The 25,646-nt window shown below is 41.5% G+C and overlaps 2 protein-coding genes across 3 annotated transcripts; one reads left to right on the forward strand and one right to left on the reverse strand.

Annotated features, from left to right (window-relative positions):
• Positions 1-4,427: 4,427 nt before the first annotated feature.
• Positions 4,428-14,986, reverse strand: DNAAF1 (dynein axonemal assembly factor 1). The gene is made up of 12 exons (XM_086469513.1): positions 14,851-14,986; positions 13,787-13,922; positions 13,087-13,178; positions 12,526-12,747; positions 11,613-11,779; positions 11,234-11,355; positions 10,468-10,682; positions 9,045-9,305; positions 8,303-8,412; positions 6,341-6,409; positions 4,833-5,184; positions 4,428-4,525 (listed from the first exon to the last, which is right to left on the reverse strand). The coding sequence occupies exons 1-12, from the start codon at positions 14,984-14,986 to the stop codon at positions 4,428-4,430; spliced, it is 1,980 nt and encodes a 659-aa protein (XP_086325639.1).
• A 649-nt stretch (positions 14,987-15,635) lies between these two features.
• HSDL1 (hydroxysteroid dehydrogenase like 1) lies at positions 15,636-24,675 on the forward strand. Of its 2 annotated transcripts, XM_086469221.1 has the most exons (5): positions 15,636-15,655; positions 16,698-16,930; positions 19,669-20,114; positions 22,140-22,367; positions 23,289-24,675. In XM_086469221.1, exons 2-5 carry the CDS (start codon positions 16,702-16,704, stop codon positions 23,388-23,390), a joined length of 1,005 nt encoding a protein of 334 aa, XP_086325347.1. In that variant the 5' UTR covers positions 15,636-15,655; positions 16,698-16,701; the 3' UTR covers positions 23,391-24,675. The 2 variants fall into 2 exon arrangements, with proteins under 2 accessions (XP_086325347.1, XP_009945995.2); XM_009947693.2 differs by lacking the exon at positions 15,636-15,655 and having other exon boundaries at positions 16,448-16,930.
• The last annotated feature ends 971 nt before the right edge of the window (positions 24,676-25,646 follow it).

Here is a 25,646-nt window from a genome sequence, read left to right on the forward strand (position 1 = left end):
TCCAATGCTCTAAAAACTTTCTTTTATCCATTTTCTGGTTTTGATGGGATGTACTTGTGCCTCTCCCTTATCCTCCTAGGGTGAGCAGGAAAATGAAGATCTCTCGGGGTGTGCAGAAGATAATTTTCTGAGTGACCACTCCAAGAATGTGTCTCTGGCTCCTAGGCGGGCTAACAGACCATCACAGACCCCAAACCATCCCATGCTGAGTTGAGAGGGCTTGTTGTTTGAGATTTTTTTTTTTTTCCCCTAGATTTCTTTTCTCTAACATAAAGGCAGGGAACCCCATACTTTAAAAAAAAAAAAAAAATTAAAAAGGGATAGACTCTTCTGCACACACAATTTTCCGTGTGCAAAGACGACTGAGGGAGCACACTCTGGGTTTTGGTGCTGGCTAAGTATTCTGTGTCCAGTCCAATGATTTTTTTTTTTCCTTGGCCTTGACCTGTTCTATTTCCCCGGAAGAGGTGCCTGTTGGTTTATTGGAGTATAAAATCTGATGAACCAGTTTAATTGATTCGATCCCCTTTTTAGAAGGACTCTCAGCTGCTCCGTGTAGGAGAGGCAGAAGGGTTAGTCCACCATGTCCCACTAACTTTTCTTCTGTCCTTTGTGCATCTGAGACCAGCCTCCAAAGGTTGAATTAATCTTCCTCTTCCATGTGGTTTCTGACAACTGAGTTTCTCAACAAAGCAGAGCTTTGTTTTTTATGCTGTAGTTCTAATGAGAACATATTTTTTATCTCAGTATCCTCTAACTGAGTTGCTTTTCCTTAGGAAAGCTACCCAAATGCAGTAAGATAGACCCAGGAAATTCAACTAACTCAGGCCTCCTAAGGGCTTAGACAGGGAGGTATTAGCTGTGCCAGTATCATGTGAAGAAATGCTCTGCCCACTTTGATTGCCATGACAATTCTTGGTTCTAAACCATATTTCCGAGTATCTTGATTGGTCAAGCAGCATCCACCCCAAAATGTAGTCAATCAGATGAATGCAGGCTCAAATTCTTCTTAATAAGACGAGCATGTTTTAAACGGACCTTCCTGTCGCAGCCCTTCCCTCCATCCATTTATCAGTATGTGAGCAGATGTGTTAGTTCAGAAACATTCACTTTTGAGCCCATTTTTCCCCAGCTAATTACAGTGCGCTGGGAGATCTGTCACCACCTTGGTGGTGGAGTCTTTGCAGAAGCGAGGTTGTGAGAGCTTCTGAACTAATTCCAGCCACTGTTTTCATGTTCAGGACTAAGGGAAAATTCTGGCAGCCCCCATTGGCCTGGTATTTAGATGATGTGCTTGAGTGTATCATGGACAAGGTTTTCCTTTTTGACAGGTTTGTGCTTAGAAGGTTTCCCTAGATCAGCCCATTTGCCACTGTATTTTGTCATATCCAGCAATGGGAAGTTGTTGAGTTGCACTCTGTTTACTTCTTTTCTCATAGGTGATTGAAAACGGTCTGGTGTTTTATATCACCCAACAGAGTATGTTATCTCTGTTCAAGATTTACATCCTTCTCTGAACCTTCACACACTAGATTGCCTTAATGTTAACACTGAATGTATTGATCCAATAAGGTATTTAAGCATTTAACTTCAAGCTCCTGAGTAGTTCTCCTGTATTTTCATGAAGCCTATCATGTGCTTGAAGTTAGACATATGCTTCAGTGTCTTACTGGATTGTCTAGTTGGGGTTGAGATTGTCTAGTTGGGGTAGGAGAGCTGCTTGCAAGTAGACAAAGGTGCAGCTCAACCAACAAGGGTGCCTGACACCATCTCAGGCTGCAGCGTTTGTCACAGTGCCGAGCGGCAGTCTGCATTCGCTGTGAGCAGCCACTCGGGATGGTTCTTGGGTTTTTCTTTAGGCTTTTTGCTCTACAATAAACATGAGATTGGAGCTTGAGGGTGAGAGAGGAACCTCGAGGAACAGTATTCGAGAGCCACTCCTGTGAAGAAGCAACCTTGTGTTCCTTGGCTTTTTACATTGTTAATTTTACTTGAAGGTGATGTGCCGAGACTGCGTTTTTGCACTATGCTGTACATTTGTAAAGTTTTACAGAAAACACTAATTAAACATGTTTCCTTTTTCTCATTTAGTCCTGCTCTGGCATTTCTCTCACTACTTTTGCCTACCCCTTACACCTTTCTTCCTTCCCAAGCCCTCACCGATAAGTGAAAACAGCTTCCAGGAATTCAGGAGATCCACCTGTGAGATAATGCAGGGCCCACTGATGGGCTGTGATCATCTGTGTGAAAAAACAGGAGCTGGAGAGGTCTAGGATGTAAAATGTGGCCAAGTAAACACAGCTGAGAAAGCAGCTGAATTCTTCAAGCTAAAATGCCGATCAGGGTGGGTATATCTTGTAAAATCAGGATCAGAGCAAAAGAATCTATAGTTCTTGAAATTACTTGCATTTTTTTATCCTTTTATCCTTCTTTTTTTTTCTTCCTTTCAGTGATAATAGAGTTCAAGCTTCACTCTTGGAATTAACTTTTTCAAATCTTTTGTTTATAAAAATCCTTCTAAGTGTGATGTGATAATATGGTCCATCCTGCTCATTTGTTCTTAGTGTAGTAAGGGGGGTACCAGGACAGGCACTGAAACACAGCACTGAAAACACACAACCCAAAGCCCTCAGGGTAGTCCTTCTCCAGCTTTCTGTCTGAAAAAGGAAGCAGATATGTTTTAGGACCAAGCGCACAAATGCTGTTGCAGTGTTTGCAGCTCTCTAGAGAGGAGATTCCTGTGAAGATGCTTTCAGACAAGCCTGCTCTCCACAGGCCCTTCCTCATCCTCCTGCCCTGTCCTGGAGGCCGAGGATTTCACCAGCTTGTTCTTACTCTTGGAAGTAGAAAATGGCTGAAGCGTAAAGCAGTGTGTTATCTTCCCTGAGGGCTTTCACCATTATTTTGTGTTATGGTTAGGACCAGCTCTCTTACACCAGATGGCACCTAAGCCCAGCTAATTGGAAATCTATCTTTTCAACAAGCCTACAGTAATAATTTTTTTTCTTTAAATGTGCACATCTACAAGACCTGTTCAATTCTGTTTATTACAAACTGCTAGAGATTTATAGGAAGATGAAAAAAGACATCCACTTAAACTTGGGTATGACTTAATGAAGTGCGGTCACTTAAAGCCTGGCTTATTCCTGATGTTGTGATTGTTCATTATAGCGTAAAAACAATGTCAGTCCTTGAAGATGAGGCCAACTCTTTTATGCTGCCTTTGAACGGTGTGCAGTTATTTTTTTAACTGACTAGCACAGCCACTTCTGTGTTAGGAAAATGAGAGCCGTTAATGCCTCAGCAGAATTGGCCAAGAGTTGTCCATTTTCCCCAACTCTTTTTTTGCGGTGTTGCAGAGGAAGCACTGCTTTCCAGCAATCTGCATTTCCTTGAATTTTATTCTCTAGCTCAGAGGGGGAAGAAGTTAAAAAAAAAAAAATAATGGAAGGGAGGAAGAAAGAACCTGGATGAGGCATCACTGCTGTTATCTTCCCTTTCCCTTTGGCACAAGACGACCTCTGTGATGGAAGAGAGAAGCTAATGAAAGAAGGATTCCTTTAAGTGGCTTTTTACACCAAAGCTGTCTTTCTGCCACTACTGACTGGCTAGTTATTTTTCTGTTATATTCAAAATCCAGACCCTCAGACACATCTTACAATGAAAAGCAATTAAAATGGCACATATAAGTATATGCTTCATCACAGATTGCCCTAAAAGGTAAAACCAGATTTCCCATGCATGCTGGTTTTGTATACACAATCATAATGTCTATGAATATTAGATCTGTAAAATACCATGTTAAGAAGCAATCTCCATTTGTCATTGAAGTCCATCTAGTATGACACATACCAGTAAGGAGATGATACAAGTTAAAATATATGTGGTTACAAGTAGAATCTTTATTTAGTTCAAATGACAGAAACATGTTACATTATGCATTGAAACTACGTATGTAATGAACCCCTAAGACATAAACATTTAACTAAGTAATTTGTAGAAGGATGCAAGGGAAAAAATGATGTAAGAGCATGGAATTTACCCTTAAAGGAGTAGTGCCCTCACTTTCAAAGTAGTGAACACTGCTGGCTGCCCTGAAGATCTTGGAGCCAAGGGATCTCCAGCAGCGCTGGCAGAGGGAACACGAGGCATGTGCTGCCCATGGGTTACAGAGAATTGTGGGCTTTTTTCATGCTGACACAGCCAAACGTTCTGCCCTGAAGGTCAGGTGCTGGAGGCCACAGCAGCCCCTAGCTGACAGAAACAAACACTCAGCCCTCCTGTTGAAGGCGGTGGGGGTTCTATCACAGTAAGTGTTACGTCAGTGGGAACTAACGGTCCCATTGCTGAGCTCTGCATTTTGAGAATAACCACGTGCAGCCAGCCAGGCACTGGGCTCCACTTTTGGTCTGTTTTTTTCAAAGTGATTAATCTAATCCACTCCCACTGTCCTGGTCATCTTGTCCTTCATGAGGACACCCTCCACTGTCAGCCAGGCACTGTACTTCTCCATCCCTGCTGTTACCTGTTAAAAGCATTAAGGCAAAAGGCAAATGAAACTCACTGATGGTCTTTAATACTAGAAAAAGAAACATAAGAGCCTATTTAAATAAAACCATTTAAATAAAACTCAACAAGAAATCCTGTGTAGAAAACCAAAAAATAACATTTTAATTCCTAGTTTATTAAGATTCTCACACAAATAAAAGGAAGAGGTGATTGTTCACTAACACTGGATTGAAAATCTTTTCAACAGGAGCTGAACATATCTTTTTTCTCTATGACTAATTGTGCCACTGTAATCTCACCAGGGCAAGTAACTGCAATCTTACCGTGCTCTTCCCATGGGCTTGGGTCATCTGGTCGATTGCAGACTGGTGACAATAGCAGATGATCCTGGGGCTCAGTGATAACCTCCTGTATCAAGGGTTTCGAGGGGGTTGCTTGTTTGGTTTTGATCTCCAGGTATCTTTCTGAATTAGCAGGCTCTGCAAAGAAGCTTTCAACAAGGGGTCTTAAGTGCTTCTTTTCATCCTGTTTATGTATCTTAAACACATTTGAAAAAATTGCTGTTGGAACTTCTCCTACTGAATTCTCAAACATGCTTTTATTGTTTTCCTCTAATGCAGAGTCACTGTCGTTTGTCATTTCTGAAATTATTTCAATCTTTGGGTGATATTCCCCCTGTAAAGGCAAAACATGTAATTGAAAATATATTATTCTAGATGTAAAAGCTAACAGATGGGTAAATAACTTTTGGATCCACATAACAGTTGTCAGCTTTGATGTGCTGTTCTCCCAAAGCATATGGAAGATGTACTTCACCCATAGCTCTGCTTCTCTGTGGATGAATCTTGGGTTATCTCTTTCTCAGACATCAATGATGAACTGACCATAAACTATTAACAGTTCATAAAAAGAAGACCTATTTCAGCAATTCAGCAATGTGTGGGCTCAGTTCTATTACTTTACCTCCAAACAGAGGGACCTGACTAACATCTTCATCTGACTTCAGTTAAGAACTGAACACCCTTTGGAGCATGAGAGCTGCCAACAGGTACTCCTTCAATAATCCTCTTTCTTCCCTCCTTTTATCTTCTTTTCATTGGAAGTTTAGTTGTCCGAGACATTTTGCAACACTGCTATGAGACTGTGACCAAAAGAGCAAATAAATTGCATGCCTGACACTGACTGTAGGAAAAGTTTGCATTATCTTTGAGGGACTTGTAAAAACACGTACTGTATCCGCTTCTGTCTGATGAGTCAGCATCAGCACTAGAATCAAAGCTGTGCTTTTAAGCTTTGTTGTTTTCTTTTTCCTTTTTTTCCCTTCTGGTTCTGTTTATAGGCTTTTGCCTAGCAAATTAGTTTGAGCACAGCACAATAATGTGGGCATGAACTGCCTTGTATCCGACTAGCCTGCAGTGGAGCACAGGTGTTTCAATCTCTCTGTGTTTTCAGTTGAAAAGTCTGGTTTTATTCAGTAGCAGGCAATTTGTTCTATTTATTCAGTCCTTTGCAGCATATTAGTACTGGTAAAGTATATTTTAAGATGTAATCTTCATTGAAACACTGCATGCTACTAAGAAATTAATTTGTTGCATTACTTGACCTTAGGTTTTCATTCCCCTATTTTTGCAATGCAATAATAAAAAAAATCAAATTAAAAAAAGATTTACAAGTGGATAGATATCTGCTGAAACATCCATTTCAGTTTATAAATGCATAACTGATTGCACCTCCCGAAACAGCATTTCATGACTTTGATGATCCTAATTTTGCAAAACATTTGTAAATGTGTTTAGGGAAGCTTCATCACTGGAATTAACACGAATCCTACCTTTTGAACAAAGATTTCCTCTTCTGGGGGAAGTTCATTTACATCTATATCTTCTAAATCAGGCAGTTCCTGAAGACAATCACAAGATCGTTAATCATTGGGAAAAGTGACCATAACCAATAAAATACATCTCTGTCTCACTGGGAATCTTCTTCAAGGCACTGCTTTTCAGGGAAAGAGGCCACAGCCAGCAACACCACACTGTCACCCTCTCCAAGATGACAGTTTTCTCTGTTAAGCACATATGGGGAAATGAAAATTCATCTGTGTCCAGAAATAGCAGACCGGAAGGCAATAAGCTTAATGTCAGACTGAATGGTATTTTCTACTATGCTTAATCTCAAGTTTAGGTACACAGAATGCAGCTCAAATGCTGCTAAGGCACATACAGCAACATGAGCTTGTTTCTGCTTGACAGAGGGATGTCATAACCACCGCATTACAACTCCTCCTCCACTCTCCTCCCTTACATCACTACTGAGACCATCTACTGATTCCAGGATATGAACAAAGACGACGGTGCTGCTCCAGAGCATCTCACCATTGGCATCTTCACAGCCATTCCCTGTTAAGTCGGTGCCCAGTCTCTTTGGAAAAGCTGCAATAGTGTAAGTATTGGAGCTTGTTGCAAGAAACCCTTTCCATTACTAAACATTGGTTGGAGAACAAAGTAGCATAGAACACTGGAATGTGTACTAGTGTGTGATTTGGGTTTCTTTCTTCTTCTGTAGGATTAGAATGGTCACCTTTTTTATGTGTCAAACCCCCTGCACGTATGCTGAAGAGTTCCTTTTACACTATGTTAAAGTTTGTGCAAAGGAGCTTGCTATGGTGCCATATACCACCAAGGGAAAAACAAACCCTGAATCTATGAGATCTCCACATTGTGGGCACTATTTAATTAAAGATTTATTTCAGACCCTGCAAGATCTTCTTATAAAAATAATATTGTATATACTTGGAATTGCTGCCAGTTCTCTCCACAAGCAATCCTTGTTAAACCTATTATTAAAAACAGTCAAACAGGAGTTGCAGCAGTAAGCCCTTTACTGAAGCAATGAGTTGAGCCCTTTGATAACAGAATGAGGGTTTTTTTTTCCCTGGGAAATTAAGAGCATGGAAAAGATAGGAAACTTCTAAAACATTCCAGTAAGAATTTAGTTACTAGTGGCAGTGTAAGGGATCAAAGAGTATATAAAGTCCTCTGGGAAATCATAAGCTCAGAAGTTTGTTATTGCTAGTTGTGTCATAATTTGCCACTGTCAGTTTAGCAGCAGTGTCATAATTAGGACATATTGAATAGTTCTGCTTTGAAGTGAGATTGTATTTTTCAGTGGTGTCCATGTCCTCCTCATGGTTAAATGTGGTTAAATGTGTTTAAATGCTTGCATCATCAGATAGAAATCTTAGATAATAGAAGACCATATTACAAATGCCGAGTGCCTATTATATACCTGAATAATGCACATGCTGCTTTTCTTGTAAAATACCTGAAAGTTATATTTTGAGAATTAATTTATAATATCTAATACTGCTAGCTAACTTTTATAATGAGTGGGTGGCTATTTCTTCCTTAGGCTTTTTCTGCAGTAGTTCACATTTTCAACTGCACATTTCATTTGAGTTTTGCCTAAAAGGACACATGTATCCACTAGATTCTTTTTGTCGTGATTTCTGTTTTTTAAATGAGAGCCCTCATTAATTTCAGGTGATTCATGGCCAAAGGACAAAATAAACTTTGGAAGTGGTGGTAAATTCTTTACACATGCTACACTGGAGAGAATGAATACCCCTACAATTTTACTTTTTTTTTCTTTCTTTTTTTCCTTTTACTTTTCCTAAGAGTAGGCCTTTCTTAGAAACCTGGCCATTTAGCTTTATTAGCCAGGATGTTACAAGAATTAATTTGGAAGCAGACAATACCCAAATATGAACTTCTCAAAATCTGAATCCAATACATACATCAAGATAAAGTTTGTCCGGTGTTTCCAGTTTGATCTGTTCAATTTCAGCATATTCATCCAGTTTGGGAAGCATGGCCTTTTCAGTAGCAGCCTTCTCTCTTGGTAGATCTAAAGAATATACAAAAGTCAGTTGGAGAGAACTAACTGAATAAAAGACTTTCCATATTGCAATAGCAAACACTGCAAAACCAAACTGCTGGGGACCTGACTGACACTGCAGAATTCACAGCTGAATTCACAGCTGAATCCAGCGCTTTGTATTTCCATCATATTCTTGGTCTCCCTTATATTGTATAAATTAATATTTGCATTTTGCAATTATGTATTCCACAAATATACAAAAGCATTCTTCCATGTGTGAAGGCACAAAACCACCTCTAGAGTGATGTCCAGCTTCTTCCAACTGGCAGACAGACTTCACAGTTTATGTGGGAGCAAGGGAAGCCTTAAGCTCTCCTGTCCTGTGGGTAAACCTGGCACAAATGAGAAGTGGAATTCTACCTTTATGTAGCAGAAGTTGCAGGTTGAGCCCTCAGAATTTTTTTGTTTGTTGTATGTAAAGAATATTTTATCCAGTATTACTTGATTTTCAACTAATCACTGTGGAAACCTAATGGGATGTTCTTATCTATGAATCAGTTGGTTTTAATCACAGCAGAAAGTGGTGCTACACTAAGATGGAGTTTGGGTCATTATCTCTGCGTTGTCAGCTTGGCTTGATTCTTCACTGTGTACATTACCATCTGTCTCCTTGTTGAAGTTTGAGTGTTTGTAAGAGTTTGACTCTTGTGTATCCTCTTGAATTTTAGCAGGATTAGTTCCAGATGTGAAATCTGTGTTACCTCCCCTCTTTGGTAGAGGAGTTAATGCTTCATCACTAGCAGCAACCCTTTCATTTCTAAATTTCTCAGTCTTCGCTTGAGTTTTTTCCTCTTCTGATACATTTGAAGTCACTGATGTATTAGAATTCCCATCACTGTCATCTGAATTTGCAGATGCTCCTACAGAGGAAACAAGTTCATTAAAAAGGCTGAGTTAATCTACCATTACTCATTCTAAATACCTAAACTTTACTACATAGTCTTAATAGTTTGGCCTAAAATACACACCAAAGGCTCCTACTTTGTTTGAGCAGTTATTTGTGGATCAGTAGTTCTCCCAAGATTGCAGCAATGTTGTGGTTTTTTCCCATCTCAACTCCCCAGCAAATACAGTTCCCTAGCAAAAAAAATAATCTAGAGAAAACACTATAGTAAATAATTGTATAGTATCTATAGCTAACTTTGAAGACTCACAAGTGATGACATATTTAAATATATGCTTGAGCATTTTGATGGATTAGTGACAAATGCTGAAGTTATCCTCTCCTTTATGCAATCTACCTGCTTGCAGAAAAAAGTTTTAGGCAACCACGTTTGATTTCAGAGCCTGTGAAGCCCCAAAACATATCAGACAGATAAACGCTCCTCTGCACTGTAGTACTGCCTTCTTATTAACTTCAGTCCTGTTTATCCTAAAACATGCATACTTCTCTAGAAAGGTTAGGTTGGGACCTATTACCGGTAATAAACATATACCTCCCTGAATAATGTGACAGGAGAATTTCTGGCATAAAAAAGGGCAGTAAGTGAAGAAAATTATTAAAGACCTTCCTCTTACTGCCTGTATTACTGCTGCTGTAGACTCTCGGCTGAAGCTGGTTCTGTTAGCGAACACAGCAGTGGAGAGGTGCCTGGATGGGGACTGGTGAGGCAGTCATCAGTGGGTGTTCCTGCAGCCCACACGCCTATTCAAGCTAGCCCTGTCTTGCATCTTGGGGTGTAACTGCCTGCCTCCACTCATGAATGCCTGCTGGAACCACTATTGCCTTGACTAGCACCTGGTTGCTCTGGTGAAGAGCACAAGAGCTCAAAATGCTGGGACAGAGAGTGGTTTGTTGTTTCTTGTTGCATCAGCAGTGAGAAAGTTGATGATTGCTTAAAATCATTGTGGTTAATCTAAGATGCACTAAGACTAATGAAGTATTTCGTATGGGAAAAGAAGATTCATAATTTTATTCCAAAAATTGCATCAGCCTGCTTCTCAACATTTAAGAACTATTAATTTATTTTAAACTTTCAAATTGAAGCAGACACAAACATTTCCAAAATAGTAACAACAAACCTTCCAGCATGTCTGTTGCATCTCCATTTCCACATTTTGCATCTGCATCTCTTGTTTCCATATACTTTTGTCTTTTCTTTTCCTCTGCTTTTTGCCTGATTGCTGCTAGAGCATCGATGCTATCTTGGATTTTTTTTCTCTCCCTGGATTCCCATTTTTCCCTTTCTGTTTTCTCAGCTTCAAGCCCTCCAACAGCCCAGGCTTCTGCACAGGCTCTAATGAAAACACAAAAGCTCGCTGTAATATAGCTATAAAAGCCCATCTTTATAATGAGAGAAATTAAAAATTGCTTGTAACAGCATAAAATACCTGCAAGAGAAAAAAAGCATATAGCAGTGACAATTCCTTATGCAACAAGGATGCACGTGTATCTTATCCTGTATGTGGAACTGCAACAAAAGAAACAAAGCTATTCAAATGCTGGTGATTACACCACCAGAGATGTGCCAGGAGTGCTGATCTCGGCTCTGCTTTTCCAGACACCTCTTCAGTTTTTCTTGACATTGGGATTTGCTTCCGGTCTACAGACTTGGCATAAAACAAGTCTGTTGAATTATTAATTCTCTTATGAAAAAAATACATGTTTTTTTCTAGGTATGTTAGATGTAGAACTCCATTGTATAATGCTCTTGTACTTGAAGTCCCCCACCCTCAATAAATTATACTGGTTAGTCTTCCTTCCATGACAATATTGACAAAAAATGGATGAGTGATCATTAGCTTTTGAGCTTTATTGCTGTGTAAAGAAGGTGGCTCTGTTTCTTACCTATCCTTTGGGAAAACTGGTCTGTCATCCAGATACGTTAACAGTTTTAGTCGAACAATAAGTGTTTTTCTATAATTAGCAGTTTTCTTTATCACTTGGTTTCCCATCAAATTCAGCACATGCTAGAGAAACAAGGGAAACAATTTTTAAAGTTGAGTAGCAAAAAATTCCCAATTTGGATGTGTACTTTCTCTGTCATTTCAAAAATAAGAAGTGAGTAAAACATCCTGGGTTACAGGTAATCTACAAAAAAAAACAAATTATGTTTAATAACATTTCTTTTAGACTACAACCTGTTGTGCACTGGACTACCCGACCAAACCATTTAATGGGATTCACCCATATCCATGATACAATCCCTCAGCTATATTCGGCTTACCAGATTAGGCATGGTCTCCAGAATAGTTATAATACTTGGATCACTTAGATTGTTGTGGGAAAGATCGAGAACAGAAATACTTGGGCATTCTTGCAAGTGCTGTATGTCTTCCACTGTCTGTAACTTATTGTGAGCAATCTGCAGAGTCTGCAGGACTTTCAGACAAGCTGTCAGACAAGAACAGTACAATGAAAGGCACAGTAAGAGTAATTTCAAACAGGGGGTTTTCTGGAGGAAGCAGAACACTGCATTGTCAAAATAATTGTTTATATTGAATTGGGAGCTTTTTTTCTGAATTTGTCGTTCTGTTATAAGCACTTTTTGGCTAGGCCTCCAAAGCTGCTTTCTTCACCTGGGAAAAAATAGTTGTTTGGTTTTAGGATGGTGGTTGTTTTTAATTCACATTTTAAACTAGTCAGTTACACAAAAGCAAGAGCTTGTGTTTCAAACGACTCTCAATGTACACATATGATAATGTAGAGGAATTCTTTTTTATTTTCTGATGAAGATGGAATAAATCCTTTAACAGACATAAAAGATTTGGTAATCATGTCTGCAACTGCCAAAGCACATCTCAGCTGTAAAATGAATGGTGAAAACCGGATTGTCAGCCTGTCTGCAACACAAAGAAGTACTGAGATGGTATTAAGAAGTGAGGAAAAACTACTTAATTGTTCTAGGTATCGATGTGAAAGTAATTACTATGTCTTTTCTGTTTTCTCACCTATTTAAATTGCAAAATACATAGGTTTGACTCTTCAGTAGAAGCCTTGTGGACTTTGGTATGGAATAATGCAAAATTTTAACATTAATAAAACCCCCCTTGAAACTAGTGCCACTAATAATAGCTTAGTCAAAGTTTAGGAATATGGGCTTGTTACAGGTTAAAACGTGTTGCACAAACAGGTCTTACAGAGGTTCTCAATGGTCTTAATGTAGTTGTTACTGATATTGAGGGAATCCAGCTTTTGTAAGCATTCGAGATTTTCAATTTTGTTAATTAAATTGAGTTGCAAGTAGAGGCAACGCAACTCTGTCAGAGCCTCCAAATTCTCGATTTTTGTTAAGCCATTGCATTCCAGCCACAAACACTTCAGACCAGTATACTCTTCAAGATTCTCCAAGCGGTCAAATCCTGTAGAAAAAGATGTTTTAAAATGAAATTCCTCTGAATGCAACCCAGACCAGTATTTTAAGACATTTCTGAGAGGCTACTGTTTTGGGGAAAAAAAAAAAAGTGTCTTTTGATCCCTATCAATCCTTCGAATGGCTACACAAAGTGAGTTAGGTCTATAATCAGTTCACTTTTCTACCTTCATATTGACTAATTTTGTTTCACAATTTCATTACTGTATAAAATTAAATTGTTTCTAATTTAAAAGAAATATTACTTTACTTCAGTGAGCCATAAACTAATTATCTGCTAAAATGCTACTTAGAATGATAAATCCAAGTAGTCGTGTCCACATCTTACCTTTATAATGCAAGTAAAGTGTATCATTTAAGTATGGGGTCAAGTATAATTTCTGCTGTTTACAGATGTCTTGCAGAATCTTTTTGGTCATTCTAAAATAATAATGGGAAGCAGAAGCAAAACAAAAAATGTATTTCAGTGCATATTCTGAAATCTTTGGGGTTTTAACAGATTTCAGTTCAACACAATTAATAGTTTTATTAGTTGCTTGCAATGTGCTTAATCATAGGTAACACGAGAATAATCCCATTTCACGACTATTAATGAACAGCCAGTGCAACACATGCTGGTTTAGGCTGGACCAAAATTAAAGCCAAAGCTTACACAGCAGATGTGTCTTATTGTCAACCATCTGAGGTACCTCTGGATTTCCTCCTGTTACAATGCATCGTCTGAACTGATGCTGAGAAATGGTCAAATCTACGGACAAATTACTCCCAAAAGAGTTCATGCAATTTTCTCCAGATCCATTAAATGGACTACATCATTTAGTTAGATTGTTGTTTGCTACTGTGGCCACAAAAAAAAAAAAGCTGTATAGATGCTGGAAATGTCACTATTTCCTGATTTATGCATTATTCTCAAATTAATCTCCCATATTGTTCTCCTCAATTAAGATTAATATGTAGAATTCCAAGACTCCCATTGACTTAAGTGATGCCAAGATTTAAATAAAAAACATCCACAAATAAGGTATTACCTCACACAGCCCCTCTTTTCTTCTGTCCTTGGACTGAATGAGCTGGTTACAGATTTGTGATCACCATTTGATTTTTGTTCATTCTGTTGAACTGCTCTGGACATACAGTTGATGGCTTTCTTCTGAGTTTTAACATCTTAGTAAGTAAGAAAACAAGTGCAGTTTAACAGCACGGGTAGGGGAAAAAGTGTCATGTTGCCAATTACTTCAGAGAAATATTGAAGAACACTTGAATATGAATTTCAAGAAAAGAAGTGTTCTAACCAAGCTTTCTGCTGACATTTTTAATGAAAGGAAACAACTTTTTTAGAAGGCAAACTAGTAAAATAAGCAGTAGCAAAATAAACTGTTGAAATCTGCATATGTTTTTTTAGATCTGGAAGTCAGGTAGTACCCACTAGCCTTAAGACTATTATAACGAACAGTAAGAATAAAGTACCAGCACCAATGTTTTTATGGTCTTAGACATCTACTAGATACTACCTTTAATTAATAATAATTTGGGTTTAACAAGACTGCTAACTTTGCATGTAAAGAGACTACAGTAATGCCGTATCTGAATTATCTCAAGCACTGTTTGTTACTTTAGCTCTTCTATAAATTTACCTTTTTGCACTCTTTGGAAAGCATCTCCAGTGCTGTACTCATTTAAGCTGTCTTTAGACTGCCTTTGATTAATTGCATTTTCATTACTTTCTTCTTCAGATTCTTGCTCTGCACCTTCTAGGGGCACTTGTAGTCCATACACTTAAAAAGAGCAGTGCAAACAAGATGATTGTACCAGCTCATTTCACTATGATTGTAATTGAGCATTCAGAGGTCAAGCTAGCTGCGTGATTGCAACATAGGAAAAGGTATCTCTCCAGCAAGAAGAAACAGAGGGAAAAAAAGCACAATAAGATAGCAATTGAGTAAGCCTCAGTTATGGCAAGATTTTCAGTGACTTTGCTGGGAGAAAGAATAAACTCATACTGCATCATAAGTAACAACAAACTTGATGTCTAGGCTTTATGTTCACTAAAGTTCCCTAAATTAGTCCTAGCAGGCCAGCTGGATGGGCTTACCTGTGCTGACAGAATTGCCTTCATTTTCTGTTTGGGTAGCTTCATTTCTGATGCCCTTCAGAGATTCCCCTGACACCTCTTTCACAGTAACCTCCCCTCCAAGGCCTTTGTTCGAGTCTCCATTTTGTGATTGCATTTTAAGATATGTGATTTAGACAAACATCAGCCAAGTCATGGATTTACCATCCAACTTTTCCTGACAAAACATCTAAAGGTTTTAGCAGGAGAACCTGTTACAGATAAGAAGACCAATATGAGTAAATTATGAAGCACGCATGGAGCTGGCAACCTGGGTCTAGTCACTGTGAAGATACCAAAAGGCATGGAGAGTTTATCTCAATTCTTGCCCACCCTGGATCTCCGTCGGAGCAGGGAGGACCATGACCAAGAAGCCTCCCAAAGTAGGGCGAGTTCCTTTTTTACTTTCAAAGCTGTCAAGCTGTGGATGCAGCAATGGCGCTCATAGGAGGCTCGGCCTGCTCTGGTGTAAAGCCCGCAGCCTGGGCAGGCTCCTCAGCCGAGCCTGAGCCTCCTCACAAGGGCTGCGGGTGCCGCCACGTTTCTCGCTGTGCTTTTCGCTGCTCTAGACAACACTCGTGTCCTAAAGTGCACCGATGTAACTCCCGTTACACCTCCCTTTACCTGAGCCGGGTTCAGACCCCCGCCCCGGTGCACGGGGTCGGCGGCCGCTCCTGGGCCCGCCGCGGTCTCTCCCACGCAGCAGGAGACGTAAACCGCGAGGGACAGGACGGCGGGACTGAGACCCCGCTCCCGCCTCACCGCCCCAACCGCCGCCGTCGCCATGGCGACGCCGCGCGCAGGCCCACAAGGCCCCGCGGCCGCTCCCGGCGGTCCCGCGCAGCGGCGCGGGCGGCGGCGGGCGGGGGAGCTCGGCCTGGGTGCTGCGGTGTGAGGCGCTGCCGGCGGGTCACAGCCCCTCGGGGCGGCGGGGGGGGGGGTGTTGGTTTCCCTCCGTTACGGCCCGGCCGGGTGCAGGGAGGGCTCCGGGCTAGGTCTGAGCGAGGGGCCGAAGCTCGTCAGGAAGGGCGCGCCCGGAGCCCGCTCTCCCTGCCGGGACGGGTGAGGCCTGGGGCCTGGAGGGCGCTTGGTCTCGGTGGGCGAGGGGAGGGCGGTGCGTGATGGCTTTAAAGCAAGTGGCGGTAAGCTGCCGGCTCCGGTGGTCGATCAGGAGCTGCCGAGGAGGCGTCGGTGGGGCTTTATGCTTGTTTAAAAAAAAATTATTTACTGCTGAAAGCCATATAAGGCACAGCAAGCTTTGTACTGAAAGCCGGTGTGCGATGTGACGTCAATGCACGGCACTGTCCCGTGGTCCAAGGATTTTCAGACCTGGAGGACACAGTAGATGCGGTGCATTTATTGGGAAAGGGTTAGTGCATTGTGATAGTGCTGAGGACTACGGTTAACACGTCTGTTCTGAGCTTGCTTTGTCTCTCATGTAACTTTCTGTTCTGGGAAGAGCATGTTGTTTCTTGTGTGCTCAGCTTTCTCCTGCTTGTTATCCTTGCCTCTTTTGTAGGTGGATCTTAACCTTCCGAAATTAGTTTTTGCATGTTGCGTTTCTATTATGTGCTTGGACTTGATGATAGGTGTTGTTGCTATGTAACTGATCAGTAGCAAAACCCTTGAGGAAGGGCTAAACAGTAGTTAAACCAATGAGGATGATGGTAGGTGGTGCCTGAATTTTAGCAGGCTAACTTGTGGCTTTTCTGTATCAAAATGGTGCTCAGACTGTAATGTGCTGAATCACAAAGGTTATCCATTCAAGTCTGAAAAGTTTGCATGGCCCAAGAGGCGATTGTAATTATGTGTCTCTTATTTTTTTCCAGGCTTATGATCACCATGGCTGCAGTGGATCAGTTCTACCTCTTGTATAGAGAGATCAGTCGTTCCTGCATTTTTTTTGTAGAGGCCCTCGCTGTAGTTGGAGCTTGGTACACACTCAGAAAATGTGTCTCCCTTGTGTTTGGCACTTGCAACATGCTTAGGTTGCATTTAATTCCAAAGCTGGGTGGCGAGATTGATCTTGTCAAGCGGTACGGAAAATGGGCCGTGATCACTGGTAAGAGACGGAAGCAGTATATTTGCTTATGTATCTGTAACATACTGTGCCAGTACTGTAAAACTTGCTAGCTTACATTATTAGGCGAGCTTTATGTCACAAGCTGGGGTCTGCATTGTCTCAGGCTGCAAGTTAATTGGCTTCAGCAGTGATGATTGTTCAGTGCCTTACTGAATTCAATTCCTTAGGAGACAGGCAAGCTCAGTGTGTTGACTGACTGCTGGGAAAGAATCACAGAGCAATTTTTCCCCAAAATTGCAAGGTACACACCAAACACGTACAGGTGTAGACAGAGATATAAAGTCCTTTTTTTGCTACAGGCATTTCACATGCGCTCAAGTTCTTCAGCAAGGTTTAAGTCACGTACCTCTGATGTCCTCACCCTTCATTGAGGTTCTGCTCTAAGCTCTGTTGTTGTCGTAGAAAATACAAAACTTCTATGAGGTGGGATTGCAGAAGGTTGCTACTGACAATCACAGAAACATGGTGGGATGTCTCACACAACTGGAGTGCTGCAGTGGATGGGGTAGGCAAGGATAGAGAGGCAGTGGGGTAGCCCTCTATATTAGGGAGTGTTTTGATTGTCTAGAGCTTAGTGATGGTGATGATAGGGATGAGTGTTTATGGATAAGAATTGGGGGAAGACCAGCAAGGCAGATATCATGGTGAGAGTCTGTTATAGACCACCCAGCCAGGATGAAGAGGCAGATTAAATACTCTGTAAGCAGCTGGGAGAAGTCTGACAATCGCTAGCCCTTGTTCTCATGGGGGACTTCAACTTACCAGATGTCTGCTGGAAATACAATACAGTGCAGAGTAAACAGTCCGGGAGGTTCCTGGAGTGTATGGAAGAGAACTTCCTGACACAGCTGGTGAGTGAGCAGGTAGGGAAGGCACCCCGCTGGACCTATTGCTTGCAAACAGAGAAGGACTTGTGGGTGATGTGATGGTTGGAGGCCATCTTGGGAACAGCGATCACAAAATGATAAAGAGTTTTTGATTCTTGGAGAAGGAGGGGGAGTCAGCAGAACTGCCACCTTGGACTTTGGAGGGCAGACTTCTGCCTGTTTAGGAGACTAGTTGACAGAGTCCCTTGGGAGGCAGTCCTGAAGGGCAAAGGAGTTCAGGAAAACTGGACATTCTTCCAAGAAGGAAATCTTTAAGGCATGGGAGCAGGCCGTCTCCATGTACCAGAACCGAGCCAGCAGTGAAGAAGACCGGCCTGGCTGAACAGATAGCTTTGGCTGGAACTCAGGAAAAAAAGGAGAGTTTCTGACCTTCCAAGAAGAAGGAGCAGGCAACTCAGGAGGACAAGGATATTGTGAGGTTATGCAGGGAGAAAATTCGAAGGGCCAAAGCCCAACTAGAATTTAATGTGGCTACTGCCGTAAAAGACAATAAAAAAATGTTCCTATAAATATATTAGCAACAAAAGGAAGTCTAAGGAATATTTCCACCCTTTATTGGATGTGGGGGGAAACATAGTGACAAAGGATGAGGAAAAGGCTGAGGTACTTCATGCCTTCTTTGCGTCAGTCTTTAATAGAACCAGCTGTTCTCTAGGTACCCAACGCCCTGAGCTGGAAGACAGGGATAGGGAGCAGAATGAAGCCCCCATAATCCAAGGGGAAATGGTTAGTGACCTGCTACACTACTTAGATGCACACAAGTCTATGAGGCCAGATGGGATCCACCCAAGGGTACTGAGGCAGCTGCTAGAAGTGCTCACCAAGCCACTTTAAATGGTTTACCAGCAGTCCTGGCTAACCGGGGAGGCCCCAGTTGACTTGGAAATGTAAATGTGACTCCCATCTACAAGAAGGGCCTGTCAGTCCACCTTGGTGTGAGGAAAGGTTATGGAGCAGATCATCTTGAGTGCCATCATGCAGTGCTTACAGGACAACCAGATGATCAGGCCCAGTCAGCACAGATTTATGAAAGGCAGTTCCTGCTTGACTAACCTGATCTCCTTCTATGACAAAGTGACCTGCTTGGTGGATGAGGGAAAGGCTGTGGATGCTGCCTACCTTGACTTTAGTAAAGCCTTTGACACCATTTCCCACAGCATTCTCCTGGAGAAACTGGCTGCTCATGGCTTGGACAGGCACACCCTTTGCTGGGCAAAAAAACTGGCGCTGGAGCCTGTCCAGAGAAGGGCAATGAAGCTGGTGAAGGGTCTGAGAACAAGTACTGTGAGGAGTAGCTGAGGGCACTGGGGTTGTTTAGTCTGGAGAAGAGGAGGCTGAGGGGAGACCTCGCTGTCTGCAACTGCCTGAAAGGAGGTTGTAGCAAGGTGGGTGTTGGTCTCTTCTCGCAAGTGACTAGTGATAGGACAAGAGGAGACAGCTTGAAGTTGTGCCAGGGGAGGTTTAGATTGCACATCAGGAAAAATTTATTCACTGAAAGGGTTGTTGAGCATTGGAACAGGCTGTGCAGGGAAATGGTGGAGTCACCATCCCTGGAGGTATTTACAAGACATGTAGATGTGGTGCTTAGGGACATGGTTTAGTGGAACTTGGCAGTGTTAGGTTAATGGTTGGACTCAATGATCTTTAAGGTCTTTTCCAACCTAAATGATTCTATGACTATGTTGTCTTTATTGTTGTGGTTTTGAGATCACTATATTCAGTGCCACGTGATCTTCAGAGAAGGGAGTAAAGGTATAATTGGAAGAACTGGCAAAAGCGAAGGCAGGGGCTGCTCTGATTTTCACCTTGTTTTTTTATTTTCTGTTACAGGTAGCACAGATGGTATCGGGAAGGCGTATGCTGAAGAACTGGCAAAGCGTGGTGTCAATGTCATCTTAATCAGCCGAAACAAAGAGAAGCTGGAGGCTGTATCCAGAAGCATATCTGAAACCTATAAAGTAGAAACAGATTTCATAGTAGCAGACTTCAGCAAGGGGCGTGAGGCTTACCCAGCCATTAAGGAGGCTCTGAAAGACAGAGAAATTGGCATTTTGGTGAATAATGTAGGAATACTTCATCTCTACCCGGACTATTTTACCAACCTGCCTGAGGATGTGCTGTGGGACGTTATCAACATAAATATTGCGTCTGCTAACATGATGGTGCATATTGTGCTGCCAGGCATGGTAAAGAAGAAGAAAGGGGCGATTGTGAATATTTCTTCTGCATGCTGTTGTCAGCCAGCACCAATGTTGACAACCTATGCAGCCTCTAAAGTAAGTTGGGATGTAATGTTTAATGGTATGCACTGAAAAGTAGATGCATTGGAGGTTGGTTGGTTGTAAACACATTCAGCAAGGATATAAAAATATACTTGAAAGTTTTCTAGGGATTTGTTCAAGTATCAGAGGTGAATGTTATATGTAAAGTGCAGTAAACTTTTCATCCTCACCAGTACTGGGCTTTGAAACAAAGTCAGTGCTATTTGGCTTATGTATGAACTGTGGCATAACAGTAGTTCTAGGAAAAATGTTACCTTCCTCAGAGGAATGATGTGTAAAGCGAAGTGGCAGTTCTGTGACCCACTGAAACGGTCAAGAATTTCATCTCTCTCTTCTTCAGCTGAACTGTGCAGACATACCTCAAGCTACTTACACACTAGTATTTGGTAGCAAGAGGGTCTATACTCATGCTCAGGCCACCACTGTGACAAGGGCTGTGGCCAAATCAAGCCACTGTTTCACCTAACACCAAGGGGCAGAAGGCTTCTTACAGCATTGTCTGTACCATATTTGGGGAGAAGTGAAAAGCACTCCCCCCTCCTACCCCCCCAAATGATTCTTCCTGAGGAGATCCAGTCACTAATGAACAGGATGGGGCAGCTGGGTGATGCTGGATGTATGAATGCACGTGGGGATGTGGATTTACACTGGATGACTTGCTGCTGAATCCACAAAAGTAATTGAGATTGTGTAAGGATCTCGCCTAGATTTAAACACAAGTGGTTATTGCTCCCAGCTGTCAGTGCCTGCCCTCTGCTGTAGCCTGTCCCCTGTGCAGCCTTGCTCTGGGATAGCACTTGTGAGTGCTTCCTTTTGCCTGGAGCAAAACCAGCTCTTGTTACCCCAAGGTATAAAACTCTTTGCAGATTTTCTTGGAAAACTGGCTTAAGATTCCCATTTCTGTTGCAGAGTATCTCCCCCCTTGTTTATGCTAGAGTATATGTAGAACTGCACTCTTGAACTAAAACAATTAAAAGGCCTGAATGAAAAAGAACAGAACAAAACCAAGTGTACTAAAGTTTCTTCCTTTAGTTGCCCTCATTAATCCAAATCCCAGATCAGCAATCCAGTTTGAAGCCTGGTGCCTCTGTACAGTTACATTAGCACAGAAGTGGGAACAAGCTGCTCTAGTGTCCTAAGCCTCTTTGTGCATTAACAGTGGGTGGTAGTTGAAGTGGTTGGTTTGATTTGTTTGATTTCCTAAAGCAGGTGTAAGAGCATTTGTAGAAGATGCTCTCCCAACAGTTGGCTGGGAATGTGAGGCCGTTTGGGAGCAGAAACCCATTCACTCACAAGCTGAGTCTAAAATGTTCTTTCTTGAGGGTAACTGGCTGTGTGGCAGAGCAGTAGCTTCAGCATGGCATCAGTGTTGCTGCCTTTCTAGGACTGAGCCACACTCATTTTCCCATCTGTTTGATTCCAGCAATCCCACTTGCCAGGCTTGTGGGTTTTTTATGTTATTCTGTAAAAGTAAAACGAACTAAAGGAGATAGTATAGATACACGTAAACAAATGCATGTTTAATTTTGCACCAGGGAGTTGCAGGAAATAATCAACTTAGCTTCTGGGGAAGATCAGTTCAGTATGAAATTCACCTGTAAATGTATTAAAAAATGGGGCTTCATTTTGTCCTTTTGACAGTAGTATGTATAGTTAGCTTTGGAGTGTCCTCTGCAATGCCCTCAAAACTAAAGAAGGTGTTTTAGATTAAATAATGTTTCTATATTGTTTTTAAGCAGAAATTGACAGATTGTTTGTTAAATTCATGTCACACAGTGAAGCAGTTGCTTTATCCTGCAAGTTACTGTACTGTTGCAGGGTTTTAGCAAACAAATAGAAATGTAAGTAATGCTTTAGAAATGCATATTTTTGTTCAATGTTCAGGGTTTTTTTTTAGCTGATATATAAAATAGGCTACAACTTTTCTGTAATTTTAATAAAAGTGCCCTAAGACTCGATTGTTTAAAAAAAAAAAAAAGAAAGAAAAAGAGATGTCTCTTTCTGCTTTTCTCTTTCTAGGCCTACTTGGACTATTTCAGTAGAGCACTACATTATGAGTATGCCTCAAAAGGAATTTTTATTCAGAGTTTAATCCCATTCATAATTACTACAAAATTGGTACCATGCAGCAAGACTATATCAAAGGGTTCTATCTTTTTTCCTTCTGCTGGAGAATATGCAAGTCATGCTGTTTCTACTCTCGGGTTATCCACAAGGACTACTGGTTACTGGAAGCATGCAATACAGGTAATGGAATTCATGAAACTGTTTCATGTTTGTCAGTAGCAGTAAATAAGCTGTTTACTTTCTTAGGAGTCTGAATGAAAACTATGCTCACATTGTCAGAAGTGCAATATAGATTGTAGGACTTAAAGGCATCATGCTGTATTTTCTTACTAATTCTGCTTTACAAAGTTATGCTTGGGCATGCTTATTTTTAGAATGAGAGAGTGAATCCAACTCCAACTTGAAATGCCCAGCAAAAATAGGAAGGAGACAACTTTTTCTTGAAAAGTGCAGAGTATCTCTTCACTTGGGGGGTTGCTGACTGGGCAAGCATTTCTACTGTCTTCTGTGAACAGAAGTAGCTTTTTTCAGTCTTAATTTCTTGAGCATATTTCTGCTTTGGGGAAGAGTGGGCAGGAAGGATGGAATAATAACAGAATAAAAAGCCCACATTTTTATTCTAAGCTACCTGGAAGTAGGTCCTCCATATGTTGGATTTTTGGTTTTGGGGGGCAGACTGTGGGCTTCAAAGTAATTTTATGAACTTTGCTCACATCTTGTGTGTCCTGCCTAGTAGCTTCCTATAGCATTAGGTCGAGTAGAAGGACTTGAAGAAGAAGGGATTAGTCCAAAGGAATAAAAGAGATGGGAAGGATTCCTGACAAGATGTGGCAATTAAAGGAAGTGGATGGTATTGCTGTTCTGAACTTGAACAAACCACTTCAGGATTTATTTGCAGAACTTAACTGTTCAGCTGTGGGCTTCCAAAATGGATAAATATATTTACTTCCAGGGGTTTAAATTTAAAGCTTAATTGCAGATGTTCAAGCAGGTTTTGCCTTGCTTTAGTAGTAATTTTAGAAACTGTATGATGGAATATATCTTAATCTGTCCCTTCTTTCTTCTTTTTCTCTTCTCTTGTCTCTGTGTGCCTCTCCACAGGTAATGTTGGGTAAGTGCCTACCTGAATGGATCTGTGTATGGTTTGCAATGTATTTGTGCAGAACTATACGCAAGGAAGCTTTAACATGCAAAGTGAAATAGGAGCATCCAGGTGTCCTGCGTAACTATTCTGATCAGAGTGATGCAGAAATGTTTCATGAACCTTGGTGGACTTGGTGCAACTTATCCATACCTTGCGAAGCAAGCTACGTGTCACCTAGACATCAGAAGTCTGGATCATCTCTGTATCCTTGTATTAAATGGCTCCTCTGCTGCTTTCCTCCACAACAGAGTTCATCTTGAAGTTAGTCTCTGTTCACTTTCTCTTCAAGGTAATTGGGCAGGAGCAGTATAGTTTCAATTCTGACAGTAAATGACTGTCTCTTGCATAGTGCTACATGATGTCAACTTGTAAAGTTGACAAAATTTGAGAATTCTCTAAAGCTGCTAGAAATGGGGCCCCCAAAAATGATGCTGTTCAAAAAGACAATCTCAGTCAACTGTGTTAAGTTTCCTTTAATATGTAGTTTTGTGTAACTTTTCTATCTTCTAACAGCAAATGTTTATGTAAGTGCAAATGTTGTTGCTTTTGAATGATGTTATTTAAGGAACTTCTCAAAATTAAGGTGTATGGCAAGGTACTACTGACTTGGAGGTTTTTTAAATGACGGAGAAGGTCTTACAGAGCTGTAAAGGAACTTGGAGATAAGCTTGTATGCTTTCTTATTCCAAGTGTGAATGATCTTGATAATACTTCAGCAATCTGAAATACAGCTGGAGAATTGAATAAAGAATGTAAAAACACATTAGCTGAAGAAAAATAATGAAGAAATAATGTTCTGATGTAAAAAATACTGATTGCTTTCCTAAGATAATAAAAAACCCCGCTTATTGAAGTTTTGATGCTGTATGATTTTGATGCTTTTGTGTATATAAATATGTTTAAATATGTACTTACTAGAAGTCATATGGTAACATACACTGCTCATATGTGTTGCAGGCTCTACATCTCAGAGTCAGGAAATCTGTCCTTTCTGTATACATATAATTGCTACCTGAAAGAGGGACATGACTAAGGAAGAATGTGCTCAATCTTTTTGTATTTTATGTTACCGTGGGCTCATTAGTACTGCTTCTGTAATGTTATACTGAAATATCAAACCCCTGAAATACCTATGCAGTACCTTATACACACACAGCTGCATGACTCAAGGAGCATCCTCCCCTTATTTGTGCTAGTATTTATTGCTTGAATGTTATGGTGCTGTATTTCCTGATGGTGACAATGGGAGGGCAGTATGCTGCACTTGCTTGCTTCCTGAAGTTGCTACTGGAGGACGCACAACAGTTGCGTGGTGGTGGTGAATAAAGCAGTTGTGATTACGAAGTAGATGGCTGTTACTCTTCTGCAGTAGCTCTGGACTGGTGATGTTAGAACTTGGACTTCTAATAGCAATGTCCCCCACAAAGATTTTATGAGTAGGTTTTGTAGAGAATAATTTAGTACTCGTCCAGTAAACGACTGGACACAAATCTGTTTGAAAGTAACTTAATTCTAAGTCATTCTAAGTTTTATCATGTGAAATGCTGATTAGAGCTCTTAAAAAACTAAACCAAAACCAAACAAAATTCCAAGTGTTTAATACAGTGCAACTGCCCCAGCCTTCATGCCTGAAGGCTTTGTTGAGGTACCCAGTGTATTTGTTGGGCCATGTAGGAGGATACTGATGTTTGAATTCATTGTCCGGAGGGGATTTCAGGCTTTGATGTTTATAATGAAGGAGGTCCCTCCCTTGACGCTTTGTTACAGCTCTGTTGCCGCAGCCCCGTATTCTCAGTCGTTTGGCGGGGACGGAGGTGGGACAAGCCGGGGAGCAGGCGGGCGAGCGGTATTGGGGGCAGGCAGCGCTGGCCTCCCGTTAGCTGACCCCAAAAGCCGTTTGCTTCAATAGTGCAGTATAAAAGCATCTATTAGGTGTTGCTAGTGATGACTTATGCTTGTTTGAAATGGGATTCAAAAAAATACAATTGGTTTTAGCAAGGGTTTAAATGAAGCTCCGACAGATACGAAGCTGTAGAACATTTCTACCCCCGCTTCTCCCTCACGCTCGTCAGGCGCTGCCTGCCCCTCTCTGCCGCCAACATCCACGTCTCAAGTTAGACCCCACGCGGCGACATGCGAATGATCGGCTTCTCCAACAGCTCCTCAGGCGGCGGCCGCAGCTCGGCCTGCTCGCCCGCTCCAGCGGGAACTGCCGCCGGCACCCCGGCCCGCTACGGCCGCCCACCCGCCCGCTCGCGCATGCGGACTGCCGCACACACGCTCCCCCCTCCCCCCCGTGCCGTGCGCATGCGTCC

This window comes from Leptosomus discolor, chromosome 8 (assembly GCF_034619465.1).
Source record: "Leptosomus discolor isolate bLepDis1 chromosome 8, bLepDis1.hap2, whole genome shotgun sequence".
In the NCBI taxonomy this organism is placed as follows: Eukaryota; Metazoa; Chordata; class Aves; order Leptosomiformes; family Leptosomidae; genus Leptosomus; species Leptosomus discolor.